This window comes from Dryas octopetala, chromosome 5, assembly GCF_963921425.1.
Source record: "Dryas octopetala chromosome 5, drDryOcto1.1, whole genome shotgun sequence".
NCBI lineage: Eukaryota > Viridiplantae > Streptophyta > Magnoliopsida > Rosales > Rosaceae > Dryas > Dryas octopetala.
Window position 1 is genome coordinate 4723111 of NC_141370.1, and position 20931 is coordinate 4744041.

A 20931-nucleotide genomic window follows, 5' to 3' on the forward strand; every position below is an offset into this window, starting at 1 on the left:
TTGGCGTGCTTGGGCTGCAACATCAGGATCTGAATTGCCTGCGTCATCATCTAGATGGATGGGCCTGATCCACTGATAAAGCTAGTTTTCCTTTGCATCATCATCCCTCCTAGAATTTTCAAACATATCTAGCGGATCATAGTTGTCGATGCGATCTTTCTCAGCTTGTTTGTCTCGAATTGCAAGCTTCATATTATAGTAGCAATAGACCATCTTTTCTAACCTACTATATGAAAGTCTGTTTCTTTGCTTGGTGTGTATGAGAGCGATCGAAAGTGCTCTAGTTTCTTTCACAAGCGAATGATGACGCCGTTTGTGAAAGAACTTTGATGACTAATTTTCTTACAGTAGGTGCATCAGTCCCATACATGATCCACCATTCACCTGAATTGTACAAAATTATGAGTGTAAGTTCAACCATTCAATTGATCCAACTAATAAAAGTACGGTGTATACTCACTAGGAGACATTTTTTATCTAGCGGCAATTGCAGCTCGCTCTCCGAACATTCTTTTCGCATCTTTGAAATAAGTTAGCTAGATACAAATCATACAATATCCATCAAAATATAAAACTTAAGACAATTAAATTTTTTAAAGTGTTATGGCAAGTTATTTTCACAAAGTAAACTAAAGTGTTATGGCAAGTTATTTTCACCTCATTTCCAAATTGGGCAACTTCTGTTGAATAAGGATCCAATGTTTTATATACATTGTGCACAGCCCGAATAAGTTTACCATCATTTGCCACGCCTTCTTTATATTGGTAGCGGGGATTTAAATAGTGGGCTGCATCAAGTAAATATTGAAATACATATTTAGTAACAATAATTTAAAGTTAGATAACTTAAATCAATGAAAAAACATGCGGAACTAAATTTAAATTAAACATATTTAGGTTACCTGCTGCATGCAAATCGTGTTGTAATTTTTTAAACCATCGATCATCGATGATTTTTACCACCTACCGTGCACCGTGTTTAAGTAATAATTCTTCCTTTACACGACGCATCAACTCATAAACGGATCCCATAGTAGGATACACTTCTGTATCGACAACACGTAAAACTAGGTATAAAGGTTCTAACAAACCGCAAATCTTAAGCACCTGTTGCCAAAATGAGTGATCAAGTACTATGGATTCCACCTGTTGTCCTTCTTCTCCTCGTCGGAAGTTGTTATTGCCCCAATCAGTACAAGTGAACAATTGCTTCAACCCAATCATCTTTCGATATAAACTATCCAATGCAAGATAGTGGGTAGCAAATCGGGTGGGACCATGACGAATAATATCTCCACCACAAATCTCACGCATCTTTGCCAACAATCAGTTATGGTTGTAAATAAAATTTGTGATCTTTTGAGCCTTTTTTTATCACCTTAGCAACCGACTGGTTCGTCCCAATCTCTTCGAACATGAGATCAATGCAATGTGCCGCACACGACGTTCAGTACACATTATATTTTTTCATTAACTTCTTCCCTGCGGCGACATATGCGGAACCATTGTCAGTGACAACTTGAACAACATTGTCCGGTCCAACCTCCTCCATTACATCCTTCAGTAGCCCATATATATATCTTGCATCCTTTATGCAATTTGAAGAATCAACAGACTTAAGGAATATAGTCTTACCTCTTGAGTATGCCATGAAGTTTATAAGAGACAACTTGGTTAGACCTGTCCAACCATCAGACAGGATTGTGCAACCATAAGTTACCCAATCCTTCTTCAAGTTGTTGACATGCTCTTGCATTTCGTTAAATTCCTTTTCCAAATATACATTCCGTATCTGATAGGGTGATGGAGGTTCCACTCCTTCTCCTGCCTGCTGACATCCTATCACCAAGTTTTTGAAATGATGAGATGCTGCTTTTGAAGGAGGAACATTTTCGTAGATGAAGAACTTGGCTATCAAGCTCTGCATCTTCTGTTTGATTGACCCTCCAGAAAAGAGATTTTTAGCACTCTTTTGGCGTGCTTTAGATACTTGTAGAGGCTTGGTGCTACTGGGAGTGTTGGTTGTGATTCCCTCATGCTTGATCCTCTTCTCAACTGTGAACCACTACTAGACCCAGAACCTTGTCCCCTATTCGGGACTTTATGTAGGTGTTCCCTATCTCATTGTGCTGCTTTGGATTGTCGAATTGCAGCTCAAAAATTTCTTCGCTCTTCAGGCCCCATATCATCATTATAATCATCATCATCGTCGTCGTCACTGTCACTCAAATTTATATGACCTTCTCCATGAAGTTCTGCTTGAATCTCTTCTATTTGTTGTGCTTTCTTGTTCCTTTGTTGTTGTTTATATCTCAAGGTGTTTGCAATGTGTTCTTTCACCTCTGGTGGGACACTAGTGCAACGTTTCACATTACTTCCAGGATCCATACCTGCAAGGTGGTATTTCAGTCTTGTCACTCCACCACCATTCATTACAAGGCCACAATATTTGCATATTGAACCTTGTTTACTAGCCGGATTTAGAAGTGCATGCTCCCAAGCTGAATCACGTACTCTTCCTCCACTATCCATATTAGTACCTAATAACAAAAGACATACACAATCAAAAATTCACAATTATCATAATAACAATCAAATATGCAAAATCACAATCAAATATACAGAAATACACAATCACAATCAAATATGAAAAATAACAATCAAATATACATTAATAACTGTGGAACACTTAATTAACAATAAATCCTTTCACAAAAATAAATTAAGAAATAAAAGAATATAATAAAATAAATCATCCATTTCTTAGATAAGAATATAAGATTAATTGCCTCCTCAACCTTGTTATAGAACAAGAAGCAACAATCCCGGCCATAGCAAAATAAAATAAAATAAAATAAATTTGTTTCTATAAGAAATTAAGAAGTGGCTGTATAATCATTATATTACCAAACAAGTGATAAAAAATGTGATAAATTTATTCGATAAAATCATTATAATATCTCCAGTTTCTCCACCACAGCCTATAATATATAGCATGATATGAACAAAATCGATAATAGAATCAAGCTTTTTGCCTTTTTGACAAAACAAATTACAATTCAAATACTACCATACATACAAACTGAGAAATGCACTGAAACTACACAAAACATTCAGATTCGTTACTTCAAAAAATTATTCAGAAGCATGCCATAAAAACAATAAAAAAAAAAAAAAAAAAAGTTCCAGACTTTCTTCCACAGAGTCAGAAACATCCACTTCCGAATTAGACTGACCCCTGGCAACTATTCAGATGAAGAACCATAAATTTAGTACACAACCCACTTCAAACTCACATCAAACTTCGAAAATGTTGTCATGCATTCCACAAATTACCAATATCCCGAATCTAAATCGGCAAAAACAAGCCAAAAATGTAGATCACAGTTCAAAACTGCAAATTGAATTCAATACTCAACATACACGTATCCAACTAACTGAGTTTAGATTTGTATCTTACAATTATTTAAAATGTTTCTCTTGTTCCTTTGTGTAGGCCAGTGTAGTTATTGTAAATTTGTAATTATGATCTACCACAATATTGCAGTAGATCCACATCCACTCTTGTGTGGCTTTGGCTTGGATATATGATCTACTTTCTTCAATTTATATTTTTAGTTGTTCAATTCATCACAAACATAAAAATACATGAGGTATTAACATATTGCTTCTTTATATGAATTATGAAGAAAAATTAATAATACAAAAATGTACAGAAAGATTAAATTTAATAGTACAAACAAAATGGTAAAGATAGAATATAATCCATCTCATATTTATTGCAAGCAGTAGCAGTAAGCTAGTGGCCCAGTACTAGCAGGCATATATATTAATATATACTAATATCCATATTGCAGACTTGCAGTATCTTACATATATTATATATATATATACTGATACAAGATGTCAAGAACCATTATAGATCAATAGATGTATGCGCAGTCTTTCCCATATATGCATCATTAATTGAAGTATCAATTAGTACAAACCTTGCAGGGGTCTCGCGCCAGGGAAGAAAGTTACAGAGAAGGAGTCGCAGGCGGAGAAGAGAGAGAGAGTCACACCGGAGATGGAGTCGCAGGCGAAGAAGAGAAAGTGAAGAGAGAGAGAGTCTCGCCAGTGATGAGGCAAGGGGAGAGAAATCTTTGGCAGGGGAGAAGACAGAGAGAAGAACTGAAGAAGGATAGATCTAAGTGTGTGGATGAAAAAGAGAGAGAGATCCGAGTGAAAAAGGAGAATACAGCCGTACAGCAAAATTTCAATATTTACAGCGAAATTTAGTCGAAATTTCGCTCAAATTTCGACGAAATTTCACAGGAATACACTTGAAGGGGGATCGAAATTTCGACCAAAATTTCGGCGAAAAATTACCGAAAATTAAGGGTTATGTGATAAAATTTCGGGATCCCAAAAAAACGAAAATTTCGCCGAAATTTTCGAAATTTCACTCCTTGCCTATAATATATCCTTAGGAGAAAATATATGTACTGTTTCATATTTATGGTCACATGTGAATTACGCAATAAACTGGATATGAACACCTACAACGGGTGTAAGCAAAATTGTCTCCTATCAAAATAAATACGATAAAATACATCACACAATAGAATTCCACATACTAGATATAAAAAATGAAAATTCTAGCGTCGTTTACAAGTGGTCCATGACATCAAAGATTCAAACTCATCATTAGAAATTAAAACCATACAAAAAGATTAGCATGACCTCTAATTTACCAAGAAACGTAACTATTGGTTGAGTATCTGGATTCATCTTACTCACTTATTGAACTTAATTAAAAAGATTTATAGCCCTTACGACCTTAAATTTCATTTTCTTTTAAAGTATAGTATTCTCCTCCATTTGATAATCAACAAGACTTTTTGAACCATATAACATATACTATCAATAAATTCCCAAATCAATTAAGGATCATGTAATATGTAATCATATCATTCATCTACCAAACATGTCAAGCTAATCATTGTTGTCACTTTTTGTACAACTTGTTTTACTTGGAATTTGAAATGAATACCAAGTTGTAGCTCGCAAGTATACGAATCGCTGAATGCAGTGACAGTATATAAGTACAAGGTCGATCCCATAAGGAATGGATTGGCGAGGCACACATTCACTTGACTAGCATTTATTGAAAGCAATAAAATGAATGGGGCCGGGTTTGAGAAGTGAGACTAACCAAAGTACATGAAAAGTAAATGGATTGACATGCTAGACTTTAGGATCCACCTTAATCTCAAAAATACCAACATTAGAGGCGTCACACTCTATATTCCAAGTTTCTAGTATCAAAGTTTTGCCTACCAGCTAGGTTTGGCTAGTGATCGACTAGTGGCAACTGTTATGAACAGATTATATTCTTTGTTCATACTTAGATTTCAAAACACTATCACTAAGCAAAAACAGCACCCCGGATTTGTTAACCATGCATAGAGTCATTAAGATTTGTGAACGACAAAACATGCAAATCATAGAAATAAGACAAAGCATCCCCTCCTTTCTACAATCCCATTGTTACTTGTGAATTTAGTGTCATTGTCTATTTCATACTAAATCCTAATATTAGCTAGATTCAAACAACCTATGGTGATCAATCCTAAGAAATCAACAAACTAACATGTTGTTAAACTAGAGATGAAGAATTTGATACTAGATAAACATTTTTATGCATGCATGCCCTTTGGTTAACCTGGATGTTTCTTGTCACGATGTTATGGTTTAACTTCGATTAAGGTTTCAACATCCCTCTAACATGTCAATACAAACTAATTCATATTAAAAAGATGGATTGGATCCATCACTAACAAAAAAAGCAAACTCATAATTGAAATAAAAGATCAAATGAATAAAAAGGTGCTTGAATTAATAAAAAATAGAGCTGGAGTACAAGAAGAACCAAGAACAAAGCAAGGAGTAGGCCGCCGCTAGGGCATCAACAAGGTGGTGGCTGCCGGTTGTTTCTCCTCTTCTTTCCTTCTTGAAAGTTTAATTTAGGTGATCTATTCACTCAATTAACTTGATTAAATTCACTTTCAGTGATCGGACCCCAATTTTTATTTTATATGATCATTCAGGAACTAGTCAAACAGACACAACTCTGACGATGCAGTAACTAAAATCTGAAACTCCAGATTTACTTGTAAAATCAAACCAACTTCAGTAAATACCACAAGTCAGAACACACCATGGAATTTAGTGACACCCTATGCACTCAAAGGATCCATCAATGTAGGCATCCCAGTGCTATCAACAACTAAAGTGGTGTGTGGACAGATTTAACAAACTTTCATTTAGCATTCATGGTCTAAGTTAACATGCTAAAGTGAAGTGTGTGATCTTGTGAAGATATTTTCGAATCAATAATCAGCAACACATAGGAAACAAATCACAAACAAGCCACACGATTGTTCACCCAGAAAACCACTAACGGTTAAAAACTGGGGGTCTTTCCAGCTAACCAAGCAATCCACTAAAGAAGAAGTTCAATACAAAGGGAGCACACAGCACACAAGCTCAATCACTAAGTCCTAGACTAAGTGGCAGCTTTCTTACCCCTTTGTGCAACTTCCATAAGAAAGGCAATCGGTCATTCATGAAGAAGGCAGCTCCAACTCCAAGCTCATCAACCCATGGCACCAATTCACACCAAGCCCAGTAGATTCATCAATGTATGAACATGATATGCCAATGTTGGATTCTTAAAAAGAAGATCAACCTTCTCAAGCTAGAGGCATGAAGAGGTTGATACTGAATCCTTCAACTAAAATCTAGAATGAATGTGTTTGAAAAATATATAAAAAGATTTAAACACTCAAGCCCATTCAGAATTTTAGATGAAACAAACAAGTTTAGAAAATCATTTTGATTTTGAAGAATTAAATGACCATTTTCTGACTTGATAAAAATGAGCACTCACCCTGAAAAATACCCAGGCATAAAACCACGAAAATACCCACTGAAAATGCTCATAGACACACGCCAAAAGATCTGAACAGAGTACATCATATACCCGTACACACACACACACCATTTCCATGTTTGCCCGAGCCACGTGGAAGTCAATCAATGGATGTCCACAAGAGACGAATAAGGGGCATATTCCTTTTGTCCTAGAGGGGTATCCTAGTATTACTAAAGATAGGAATGAGGAGCTGTAAAAACGAATTTTGCTTTATTTTGCAAAAATCAGAAATGGAGAAGATGATGAATAGTGCTGATGTGTGTGTAAGTGTGTTGCGTGAATGACTAAGATGCAATCAGATCTGATTGATACAGTGGGGGAACCAAGTCATGTGCAATGCACATGTATGTTTAGTAAAAAAAAACAGAGAATGGGCTTTCAATGAAATGGGCTTTAAAAGAAAAACCCGAAATGGCCCCACTGCAGTGTCTGTCACTGTATCAACCACTGTACGTGAAAAACATTGTTCTTTATGACTAGTCAAATGGACACAAAACTGATATTTTCATGAATTGAATGAAGTGCAGTATACCTTGAGTCTTTGTTATTCTTGACTTCTTCAATACAACTGATCTTGTCCTTAATCTAGCCTAGAGCTTGTGAGTGATTAAATAAAAATAAATACAATGGTTTTGACAAGGAAAATAGCCAATATAACAAATCCTAGAAACTAACACTTCTCCTCTTCGCGTCTCTCTTTCTCTCTCTCTCTCTCTAAATGTGATGGTAAACTTCATCCTAGAAATTAGAGAAGGAGGGCTATATTTATAGTGGAGGAATTCCTAATGAGTTGAGGAGAGGTGTGGCTGAAAGGGTGTGCGGCAAGGAAATGGAGGCGGCAAGGACTTGCCTTGCCTTGCACGCCACCCTAGGCAGTGGTTGAGTGGGCGGCAAGTAGGCTTCCTTGCCTTGCATTCCTCCTTGGAGAGGTGGCAAAGAAAGTGGACCGGCCCTTGGGGATTTGTGCGCGCGGATGGGAGGTTAGGCCTCCTTTGTGCAGTGGCTTAGAGGTGGTTGGGCTGCTAGGGCTTGATGAGAACGGGCCTTGTGTGGAGGCACATGCGTGTCGATGGATGGGCCACAATGAATGGTGGGCCTTGGGGTGGCACCTCCGTGCTTGCTGCCCTCTAGTGGCTCATTTGGGCCTCGTTTGGTCCCTTCTTCCTTCTAGTTCATTCAGAGCCCAATTGTATCGGTCCGAAAGTGCACATTTCAGCTTGTTCTCTCCATTATGCCCTAAAAAACCTAAAAACACAAAAACCTATAAAACTATCAATTTAAATAATTTCTAGCAAGCTACGTGAGGGAATAATTGGATAAAAAGATGGTATAAAATGTGTCCAACAATCATGTACAAATCATATCAATTATTCATGGATCCATCAATGCTCTACTATACATAAATTAATGTACTGAGTAACAAGTAATCAACGGAAACTATTGTGTAAGTACTGAATAATCTCAAGGTACGTACTGCAAAGCCTGGATACACTGTCATATACACATAGAGCAAACTTTATGCAGATGTGGAGCCAACTACTATCATACTTGTATGTAGAACTATCCCCAAAAGGTAGAGCATCCAGACACGCACGGTCTAGATAGCTAAATTTTTTTCTTTAGTTTATGGAAAGTTGTCAAAGCGAGGATTTGTTTAGAACTCACATATATTAAGAAAGAATCACATTCTCACACATTTTCATTTGTTTTTCTCTTTGTAAAGAGTCATTCTTTACAGACTTATGTAAGGAGTCAAACAATATTGTTTCAAGAAGGTAATTAAATAAGAGTACTAACTATGAAGGCTTTGCTTAATTAGTTGTTGTTTGATGTGATGATTTATTGGAAGTGCGATATATAGGCTTAATTAATAAGAGTATTAACTCATTCTCATATTACCACCTGAAAGATTTTTTGTCCCAAATTACCACCTGTAACTTACATCCGTGTCTCATTTTACCTTATTCCGTCAAAAATTCCGTTAAAAATGCTGACTTGGCCGTTAATGCTGACGTGGCGCACTGGATGTGCGCCATGTGTCACATCTTTGCTTTTATTTTCGGATTATTTTATTTTCCTATTTTTATAAACTTTGAAAATTAATTAAAAATAGCTCTGAACTCAGAAAAATACACAGAAAATTCCTATGGACTCGTCTTAACTAGTACTAATTTACTATGGAGTCAAAATACCAATTTTCCCTCTAAAAATTTTCAGAAAATTTGGTAAGTCCAAATTTATATCTAGAAAATTAAAATAAATTTCCCTCTATTAAATAAATTTTAGAATTTTCATAAACTCTCGCACGAATTTTCAAAAATATTTTGTAAATTACCAAAAATCTGTTTTAGAGAATTATTTCGAGACTTTACAGAAATTTTAGAATTTTTGTAGAATTTATTTTATAGAGGAAAATTTGTTTTCCTCTAAGACCGAGAGGTCTTTTGGGTAGCAAGTGTTCACGAGAAATGTATTGTTAGTTTTTATAAGACTAACGGTGCAGACCTCATATTTTTTGGAGTTCGGGAGATTATCCTATGAATTTCCAAAGAATCTAGAGTATTTTAATTTTCTAGAAATAAATTTGGACGTCCCAAATTTTCTGGAATTTTTAAAGGGAAAATTGGTATTTTGACCCCATAGTAAATTAGTACTAGTCAAGACTAGTCTGTAGGAATTTTTCGTGTATTTTTCTGAGTTCAGAGCTATTTTTAATTAGTTTTCAAAGTTCATAAAAATAGGAAAATACAAAATAAGAAAATACAAAAAAAAAACAAAAAAGTGACATGTGGCACACATCCAACGCGCCACGTCAACAATAACAGCCAAGTCAGCATTTTTAATGGAATTGTTGACGGAACTAGGTAAAATGGGATACGGATGTAAGTTATAGGTAGTAATCTAGAACAAAAAAATTTTCAGGTGGCAATATGAGAATGAGTTACACTTTTAGGTGGTAAATGGATAATTAAGCATATATATATATAGATAGATAATTACAGATTTGGTCCACTTATTTTATACCTAGTTTAATTTTGGTCCACAATCTTTTTTAAGTTATGTTTTAGTCCACTAATTGTATAAAGATCATTCAAATCGGAGTTCTAAAACTTAAGATAATTTGCCCCAAAGTAATAATTTTTCCTAAATTTTTTTCAAATTTTTCAAACTTCACCAAATTTCAATTCTCTTTTATTCTAATACTCCAAATTGGTTCTGACTAAGAAATAATGCAATACAACTTATAATTCAATTATAATTAAAAAAACACAACCAAAATAATTTTAAATCATAATTTAAAAAAGATCGTTGATCAAAATTGAACTAGATATAAAATAAGTGGACCAAAATTGAACTTAAAAAAGATCGTGGACTAGATATAAAATAAATGGACCAAAGTTGTAATTTCCTCTATAGATATATATTGAACTCAAAAGTTAAAACCTAAAATATAACCTCGAACAATAATTATATACCCTAAAATATAAATACTTATACCTTAACATGTTGAACCCTATAAAATATGATCTAAAAATTGACAAAATGTCATAAAAATACCCATGTCCGATCCTGCAGAGAGAATTTGTGTGTGTGTATATATATATATATACATACATATATATGTTAGAGGAAATTACAGATTTGGTCCACTTATTTTATACCTAGTTCAATTTTGGTCCACGATCTTTTTTAAGTTCTGTTTTGGTCCACTAATTGTTTCATTTGTTCAATAAAGGTCCAGATTTGTGACTTTAAATCTTTTGAGTTGTGTTTTCTTCAATTATAATTGAAGTATAAGTTATATTTCATCATTTCTTAGTCATAAAAACAAATTTGGAGTATTATAATATAAGAGAATTGAGATTTGGTGAAATTTAAAAAATTGGCAGTTTTGGGTACCCTACTTTAGGGTCAATTATCTTGAGTTTTAGAACTCCAATTTGAATGATCTTTATATGGTTGTAAAGAAGAAATGCATAGCTTTAAAACAAGTATATATTTGCTGAATTTGGGTGAGATGTGATAGGGTAAAAAGCAGGCCAAATTTGAGAAAACAAATCTGGACATTTATTGAACAAATGAAACAATTAGTGGACCAAAACAGAACTTAAAAAAGATTGTGGACCAAAATTGAACTAGGTATAAAATAACTGGACTAAATCTGTAATTTCCTCTATATGTTAATATAACACGTTCGATCCCATGGAAAATGTGACGAATATAATATGCAACGAAACGGCCAAGTTGCTCGAATTCTTCTTCTTTCTCATGCAAGTTACTTAAAAAACAGACAAGTAAAGTTTTTCTGCCTTGTTATGAGCAACCCCGGCCCTAAAGCAATTGCTCTCAAGCCGGCCAGAAGATACTAAATTATTATTAAGTTTATGGTATCTTTCTTGGGCTTGTTTTCACCTTTTCGATCTGAAGAAACATATGGAATTATTTGTTGGGTTTCAAGCAATAGGTCATGGGATTTCAAATTCATTTCTTGACAAGGTACGTGAAGATGCAAAACATTCTTTGCACTTCCAGCGGAAGAGAAGCTGAAGTACTCCCGAGCAGTTCATGGCTCTGAGGATATGGGAATGATGTCATAGTCTCAGAGAAGCAAGTTCTCGACTGGTACTATTGATTAACTCTTAGGTCTTGTTTGGTGCATAAGATAAGATTAGATAGAATAAATAGCTAAATTCATGTGTATTTAAGAAAAAATATGGAGGGTATCTTCTAACTTAAAGGAAGAATATAAGAAGAATATAGATTATTTAATCCCACCATTTTTGGGAGGATTAGAAGGGATAAGTCTCCCCTTATAATTAGTCTATCTTAATACATCTTATTCCTTCAAGTTAGAAACTTATTCCTTGAATACATATGAATTTAGCCATTTATCCTATCCAATCATATCCTATGCACCAAACGAAGTCTTAGAGTATTCCCAGAAGATCAAACAAGGCTTAACCTTTGGCCACAAAATCCAAATGATTTTGGGTACACCTAACAGGCTAACACTATTGATTGACTAGCTAATGCATTATAGAATTTGTTTTCACTCAAAGTATCCAAATTTCAACTTACTTAGTGCTTTTGGATGAGGCGTTTGAGTCGATGAAATATCAAATAATTGTTAAAGCTAGTTTACTGTCACGACTGACAGATGAATGCATGCAGAGAGATCTTACATGAATATGCAACAAAGATAAAGTTTGTGATGGGTCTTCTCTTTAAGGCCATGGCGAAGTCATTGAATTTGGAAGAGAGTAGCTTTGCAAACCAGCTGTTTGGAGAGCAAGCCTTGATGCAAGCAAGATTCAACTTCTATCCACAGTGTTCGAGACCTGATATGGTTCTTGGTGTCAAACGTCATACAGATAGGTCAGGAATGACAGTTCCCTTGCAAGACAGAGATGTGGAAGGTCTTCAAGTTTTGTTAGATGAAAAATGGGTCAGAGTGCCCATTGTTCTTCATGCTCTTGTTGTCAAACTTGGTGATCAGATGCAGGTAAGTACCATTCACACAAATACTGAAAGAATGAGGATGTCTGTGGCCTTGTTTAATATGCCAGATCCTGAAGCAGAGATTGGTCCAGTGGAGAACTTGATAGACGAGACAAGGCCAAGGTTATACAAAAATGTCAAAAACTATGGTCGCATCAACTATGAATGCTATCAGAGAGGGGAGATAGCACTTGAAACTGTGAAACTGTAAAAGTCAAATTTTTCTTCTCTGTATTTTTGTTCCTTGCAGCTAATTGTGATAAGACTGAAATTTGGAAAACTAACTCAAATTGAAGTCAATTAAAGACTTTTACCCTCTTTTTTAAATTTTTAGAAATTTGACTCTCGAGTAGTTCTCGGACTCCTCTCGAGAAGTGCTCGAACACCCCTCAAGCACTACTCGATAGGATTTGAGTACTACTCGAGGGAGGTTCGAGCACTTCTCAAGGGGAACTCAAGCATTACTCGAGGGTTAAAATTCTAAAGATTTTAAAAAAGGGTTAAAAGTTTTTAATGACGACCAAAATGGGTTAGTGTTCTAAATTTCTCTTTAAAAAATGTCTTGAATCTGAAAATATAGTTGACATGGTGTACTTTTAAGACCACTCAACAGTACTCTCAACTGCAATGTCTTGAATCTTGAACAGAGATGTTGCTATTATTGTCTTTTTCTTGATAATATTGGAAACTTTCTTTCGTGAATCATATGAAACATTAATCAACTGCAATGATGTAAAAGAAGAAATAGAAAGGAACATATAAAACACTGTCCTTATTCCTCAAAGCCATTTCTAACAATTCTGCAGATAAAGGCAGCTAGCCAGCTACATTAACATATGACTCAGTCCTACATTAACAAAAAAAAAAAACTGTCATTATTCCTCAATTCCATTACTCATTATCTGCAAAAACTATCATAAAAGTTCAAAAAAAAAAAAAAAAAAAAAGTTAAACTCGGTCCTTCATATCCTTTTCCTTACCCAATTAAACATGTAGTGCAGCACCTAAAAGAAAATTATGTCCCAAGAAAGACTATGCTTTTATCTCTTTAAGTGCCATGGCAAGCATGTTGTAGCTCCAGAGGATCATGTTGAATTAGATGGGTGTGCTCTTTTTTTTTTTCTTTTCTTAACTAAAGCTAACAGAAATTGTTCAGACTAGTTTGTCTCTATAGTGAATGTGATGACTATCAATGATGATCAGTCACACCCACAGAGTACAACATGAGTATCCAAGAAATGTCTATCAATGGTGATCAGCCACCTCCTGAATATATTGTCAAAGAAACCAGTTTTGGATCCATAGATTCTTCCCCATCATTAGCTCCAATTCCCATCATTGATATCAGTCTCTTTTTCCCATCATCACTTGATTCTAAGTAAGCAGAGAATGAACTAGACAAACTTAGATTAGCACTCAGCTCAGCAGGATGTTTCCAGGTTATAATTTCTGTTTAATAAATTGACGATTTCTATGCCTATAAATTTTCTTGGGCACTAAATGCTGCAGGGGGGAGCACTTTCCAAATAAATATATGCCAAGTATATTTCTTGCACTTGTTTATAATGTTTGGTTTCAGGCAATAGGTCATGGGATTTCAAATTCATGTCTTGACAAGGCATACGTGAATCTGCAAAACAATTCTTTGCACTTCAGTGGAAGAGAAGCAAAAGTACTCCCTAGCAGTTCATGGCTCTGAACATCTTCGCTCGGAAGGATATGGGACCGTTGTCATAGTCTCGCAAAAGCAAGTTCTCGACTGGTCCTATCGTCTAACTCTTAGAGTATTCCCAGAAGACCAAAGAATGCTTAGTCTTTGGCCAGAAAATCCAAATGATTTTGGGTACACCTAAACATTATTCAATATTGATTGACTACATAATGCATATGATCATAGTATTTTTTTTTTTTTTAACTAAAATCATTGAATACAATTAATCACAGATGAAATGGCATATATATTCTGTAAGTGACAAATGCACACATTGTGATTCATGGAAGTACTGTGAAATATAGCATTTCTCTATGGTGAGCTTTTACTGATTTTCTGCAGAGATATCTTACATGAATATGCAACAAAGACAAAGTTTGTGATGGTTCTTGTCTTTAAGGCCATGGCGAAGTCGTTGAATTTGGAAGAGTAGCTTTGCAAACCAGCTGTTTGGAGAGCAAGCACTGATGCAAGCAAGATTCAACTTCTATCCACAGTGTTTGAGACCCGATCTGGTTCTTGGTGTCAAACCTCATACAGATGGGTCGGGAATGACAGTTCTCTTGCAAGGTGGAGATGTAGAAAGTCTCCAACTTTTGATAGATGATAAATGGGTTAAGAGTACCCATTGTTCCTCATGCTCTTGTTAATTTGGGTGATCAGATGGAGGTAAATACGTTTAACACAAAATGGCTGGATAGTATGCAGAAATCATAATCACTTTTTTATGAATTCATGCAGATAATGAGTAATGGCATATTCAAGAGCCCAATGCACAGGGTAGTGACAAATACTGAAAGAATGAGGATGTCTGTGGCCTTGTTTAATGAACTAGATTCCGAATAAGAGATTGGTCCAGTGGAGCACTTGATAAAGGAGACAAGGCCAAGGTTATACAAATATGTCAAAAACTATGGTCATATCAACTATGAATACTATCAGAGAGAGGAGATAGCACTTCAAACAGTAAAAATCTAATTTTTCTTCTGTATTTTTCTTTTCTTGAAGCTCATTTGTGATGAAATCATGAAGTTTTACAATAACTCCGACCCTTGTGATGATCAAATTGTATATCTGATTCACGTGTTAGCTAAGGCCTATTAGTGTCACAAATCATGTTCCTTTGTGGACTAATTAGAGATGGTACAAATAATTTGAATCAATGTAATATGTTAAGATGGCATATCTGCTTTCTGCATATGGTATGTTATTATGCTTTGTTGTAATAATACTGGAAAAGTTCTTTCATCAATCATATGAAGCATCAATCAACTCCACTGATGTAAAAGAAGACTAAGAGAGAGAAAGAAACAATGTCCTTATTCCTTAAAGCCATTTCTAATAGTTCTACAGATAAAGGCAGCCAGCTACATTAACATATGACATAGAAATATAGGATATATGATTCCTTGACAAGTTCATCTAATGTAAACATCAATGTTCTGGACAGACTGTGCTCTTAACAAAGACCCCATTTCACCATCGTTCCAAAAGCAAATACCCCATTTCACTAGGAAAAAGAATCTAATTTTCTGACTTGTTTTTTTCTATACCAGCTACACTTCTAAATCTGCATAATTATATATGCATACATTCAATATTAGGAAAAAGAAACATATGCATATATTGGAATATTTGATACACACCATGAATAACAAAGACCGGTCATTGACTATTTAGTTTCTGTTACTTAATCTGAAATCTGAAAATTTAGTTGACATGGTGTACTTTAAGACCACCCAACAGTACTCTCAACTGCAATGTCTTAAATCTTGGACAGAGATGTTACTATTATTGTCTTTTTCTTGATAATATTGGAAACTTTCTTACCTCAATCATATGAAACATTAATCAACAGCACTGATGTAAAAGAAGAAATAGAAAGGAAAATATAAAACACTGTCCTTATTCCTCAAAGCCATTTCTAACAATACTTCAGATAAAGGCAGCTAGCCAACCACATTAACATATGACTCAGTCCTACATTAACAAAAAAAAAAAAAAATGTCCTTAATTCCTCAATTCCATTACTCATTATCTGCAAAAACTAACATAAATGTTCTAAAAAAAAAAAGTTAAACTCGGTCCTACATATCTTTTTCCTTACCGCAGATGGAGGGACAGCCAAAAACCTCCAAAGATTTAAACTCATCACAACAATCAAGGGGTATATCATCCCTAGCATCATATGCCATCATGTCTTCCCTAAATGCCTCGACCCACACCCTCTTTGTAGTGCACTCAACTTTGATAACTTTCATAAATCCATTGTTGTACAAGAGCCAACCCCAAAAAAATTTCATATCTTTACCTCTATCAGTATCTTCGACAAGCTCACCAAGGGAGGGCTAAAGCAGCTACAAGGAGTATAGACTCCCTTCGGATGCAGCTACTACGGAACCAACCTCCAGCAGCTCGATCAAAGACCAGAAACAATGTCTTCACTGATTCCCATTGGATGCAGTGATCAAGTTACAATACCACCACAAAGCTCCAAGTGGAACCATTCAAACAAAATAGATATACAGACAGAGGTCCGGAATTTCGGATTTTGCTAATTTCCAGTAAACAAACAGAACAGAAATTTACTCCAAATTCATAACCTTGAAGAACAAAATATTAATCATGTGGATAAATTTCACTTATCGATAAGGTAGGAAGATGATTTAGTTCTTCTGAATGTTAAGGGCCTCCAAAGAAGTTGTCAGTGCAGAATCATTATGGAATGGTTTTGGCAACAAGGGTTTTTCCTGCACATCTTCGGACTTATCTGCATTCTCAAAAAGTTGCTTCCGAAGCACACCATGCAAACGCCCAAAAAGCTGCTTCTTTAATGATTCAAAAGCGAGGTCCAACCTCTTTAGCTGCTCCATTGCATTTATATTGTACATGAACAAACCATAGTAAAGATCAAAGCTATCTCCTGCTGTATTCTCCACTAAATTCAACAAAGTCTTGTAACCCTTTGTGTTGATTGGTGTCGATTCCAAACCTAACTTCTCCAAAACCCTTCCCATAGTGTGTGTAATGAATTGTGACCCTGCTGCATGCCTATCATGTTCTGCACAAGACATTTCCACCATTCGGCACCCTTCTCGGGCAAAGATATCAAGAAATTGGTCACACCGTGATACTCGTGATTCATCACTTCCAACCCTGACCTTATCATAAACAAAAGAAAGACCATTCCATCCATTTTTACCACTCTCTGGTCCAAACATAGGATGTGTACAGAGAATATCAAAATCCAGCGGCAAATCCTGAAGAAACAGATTTCTTGGAAATTCTTTTACTGATAGAACATCAACAAATAAAGTGTTTCTCTTCAACCTCTGAATGGGCAGTGACCTCAGAACTTTCTCAGTTGAAAGAATGGATGTACAAAGAAGAATCACTTCTGGATGCTCTTCGCAGAGATCGTCTGCATCTGAGAAGTAAGAAATCCCTAATTTTTGAGCCACATCAGAGTAGTCTGATCGAGAATATGCCAGGACCTTATGGCCTTGGCGTACTATGGTTTTAGCAAGGAACTGACCGAAGTTGCCAAAACCAACAATTGCAATCTTGAGCCTTGAGTTGTTATCAAAGCGATCCAAAATCTGTGTTTTGTGGTCATGTGGCTGAGCAATATTCAATCTGTAGGTTTCCATTAAAGCTATTTGTTAACATATCACTAAGATGCAGTGACTACTCAACAAATTCCACAATGTGTACATCAAACAAGCAAGCAAAAGATAAAATGTCCATCAAACTACGAAAACCAACAAATTCATTTCTTCAAGAAAAACAGAAAAGAAAAAAAATTCAATGCACTGAAAGTTTACCTCATAGCTTTTGAAGAAGATACCAATGCAGCTCCATTCTGAGCCTGGTTAGCGTAATCCTCCTGCAAAGTTCTCACCTTTTCGGCACTGCCAAACAGTTGCTTTCTCACAACATCATGCAAATGTCCAAAAAGCTGTTTCTTCAAATCCTCAAAAGCCAAGTCCAACCTCTCTAACATCTCCAATGCATTCTTATTGTACATAAACAACCCGTAATACAAATCAAAGCTATCCCCAGCTGTGTTCTCCACCAAATCCAACAATGTTTCATACCCTTTGGTGTTTATGGGCGTCGACTCCAATTTCAACATCTCCAACACTCTCCCAACAGTGTGGGTAATAAACTGTGAACCCGCCGCGTACCTATCGTGCTCGGAACAGCTCATCTCCACCATTCTACACCCTTCCTTCTCAAAAATGTTCAAGAACTTGTTGCACCGCGAAACTCTCGATCCCTCGGACCCAATTCGGACCTTTTCATACACGAAGAAGAGCCCATTCCACCCATGCGTGGCGCTCTCGGGTCCGAACATGGGGTGGGTGCAAACGACATCGAAATAGTCAGGCAACGACTTGAGCAACAATGCCTTGGAGAACTCCTTGACGGAGAGCACGTCGACAAACAAGGTGTTGCGGCGGAGGCGCTGGAGAGGCAGAGATTTGAGGACTGGTTCGGCGGAGATTATGGAGGTGCAGAGCAGAATGAGTTGTGGGTGTTGCTCGAAGAGGTCGTTGGGGTCGGAGAAGAATGAAACGCCGAGGTGCTGCGCCGTTTTGGAGTGGTCAAATCGGGAGTGGGCGAGGACGGTGTGGCCTTGGCGGACGAGGGTCTTGGCGAGGAATTGGCCGAAGTTGCCGAAGCCGACGATGGCGATGTTCAGTGAGTGGGCGTTGTGGAATTGGGTGGCGACTTTGGACTCGTAGTCGTAGACTTGGGCGGCGTCGAGGGATTGGATTTTCAGGGACTTGTGGTGGCGGAGACAGCGAGTTGTTGAGGTTGAATTTGAGAAAAAGCTCAAGCTTTGGGGGTTGCCGAGTGAAGAGAGAGGAGGGAGGGAGGGTTTCAGAGATTGGAGAGGAGAGAGAGAGACACACACCATTTTTTTTATTTTTTTTTAACCATAGAGAGAGGCATTTTGACTTTTGAGGCAGAGACTTTTAACTCGAGGCAAACGGCGGCGTTTTAAGACCGCTGTGGCGAATGCGATTGATATAGTTTCAGGACAACAAAAAAATGATAATAGTTTCAGCCTTTCTGGACGGATCGAGTTCCGTTAATAGGATGAGGAAGAACCCTCTAGGGTTTACCAGATAAAGCTCTACCAGGTACTCTCTCTCTCTCTCTCTCTCTCTCTCTACCTAACAGAGCTCTGGAAGGCTTCCTTCATAACGCATATATATTTATTTTGTTTGAAAATTTAGGGAAATTTTGTTATGCTTTATATGAACCGTTGTAAGGAGGAAAAAAGAAGAAACTAGGGCTCTGGAGGGTTTTTGATAACCTTAATACTTTGCATCATGGGCTTACTTGAATTTTGTTTTCTATATTATGCCTGAGTTACGTGAAATCGTCATAGATTGACAGCAAGATCTATGAGTTTGTTAATGGGCACTGGTTTTATTCTTTTATTTTATTTTATTTTTTGAAATTTTAGTTAGGGAAGTATCAAGTATGGGTTGGCTTGTAGATATCTTCTATTTAATTAACGGTCCATTTGGTTGCAGAGATAGTTCCTATAGGAAAAAAAAAATGGAATATTGGAATAGAAAATTAGACAATTACTTATTTTTTGTGCTTATTGGTTTATTTTATTTTCTGTTTCTAGTGTATATGCCTATATTTTGGCTTTATGGGTTTAGGGATTAGGGTTTTATGGGTTTTCATTAATGGGGTTTTCAATTCAATTCGATTACAATTCTATTTAAATGTGCTGATTCTAAATGTGTTCCTCAATTTAACATTTGTATGCTTCTATTGCAGGGTGCTGCTTGCTTTCTTTTAGGGTTGCTGAACCAGGTATGTATGAGTTTCATTTCAGTTATAGTTTGGATGTGATTGCTTGCTGCCTATGTGATTGCTTTTAGGGCTGTGATTGCTTGCTGCCTCTATTAGTATTCAAATAGATTGTATGCCTCTTTTTCATTTCAGTTATAGTTTGGTTGTGATTGCTTACTCCTCTCATTCTCTTCTGATTGCTTGCTTTTAGGGTTGTGATTGCTTGCTGCCTATGTGTGTAATGTATATGTATATGTATGTATGCTTAGTTATAGACTTATCAACTAATAAATCAAGTAGGCAATTAAAAGTCTAGTATTAAGTAATTAATGTATTTTCTCTTTTGTTGAACATAGGATTCTAGGATGGAGTCTAGCCAATCAAACACACATGCTGCCTCTATTAGTATGAATGCTCCTAGTATAACCTCAGGCCTACCCCAAACACCCCAAATACCTCCTCCTCCTCCACCCCAACCAGAAAGTAATCAACCTGTTCAAGATGACCAAGCAGAGTCTAAACCACAGGTAGTTAAGAAGGGTAGGCATTCTGATGTGTGGTCCTTTTGCACCAAAGTGTTTAAGAAAAATGCAAAAGGGGTCATGTATCCTTGGGCTGTTTGCAACACTTGCAAACATGAAATGCCTGCCCATCCTAAGCACAATGGGACAACTGGGATTAGGAATCACATAGAGAAAAGGTGTACAAACAATCCTGGTTACAAGGGTAATGTTCTTAGTAAAGACCAATACACTATTACACAAGACAGTATGGGGGCTCTGGCTCTATTGGTTCCCAATACATTTAATCAAAAAAGGCTTGAGGAAAAGGTTGTTAGGTTTTTGATAAGGGTTGAAATGCCTTTTAGGGTGGTTGAGACAGCTGCGTTTAGGGACTTGATCTCTGACTTGTGTCCCAAGTT

At 36.3% G+C, this 20931-nt stretch overlaps 1 protein-coding gene and 2 pseudogenes across 2 annotated transcripts; 2 read left to right on the forward strand and 1 right to left on the reverse strand.

The window, feature by feature from the left end:
- Nucleotides 1–11413: 11413 nt before the first annotated feature.
- Nucleotides 11414–12689, forward strand: LOC147283682 (codeine O-demethylase-like; annotated as a pseudogene).
- A 1012-nt stretch (nt 12690–13701) lies between these two features.
- Nucleotides 13702–15167, forward strand: LOC147283683 (codeine O-demethylase-like; annotated as a pseudogene).
- Nucleotides 15168–15578: 411 nt separating this feature from the next.
- Nucleotides 15579–19250, reverse strand: LOC147283684 (arogenate dehydrogenase 1, chloroplastic-like). 2 transcript variants are annotated; one of them, XR_015122300.1, is made up of 3 exons: nt 18014–19250; nt 16297–17825; nt 15579–15759 (listed from the first exon to the last, which is right to left on the reverse strand). XR_015122300.1 is itself a non-coding variant. In XM_086243798.1 (2 exons), the coding sequence occupies exons 1-2, from the start codon at nt 19111–19113 to the stop codon at nt 16856–16858; spliced, it is 2070 nt and encodes a 689-aa protein (XP_086099924.1). In that variant the 5' UTR covers nt 19114–19250; the 3' UTR covers nt 16199–16855. The 2 variants fall into 2 exon arrangements, 1 of the variants encoding a protein (XP_086099924.1); XM_086243798.1 differs by lacking the exon at nt 15579–15759 and having other exon boundaries at nt 16199–17825.
- Nucleotides 19251–20931: the final 1681 nt, after the last annotated feature.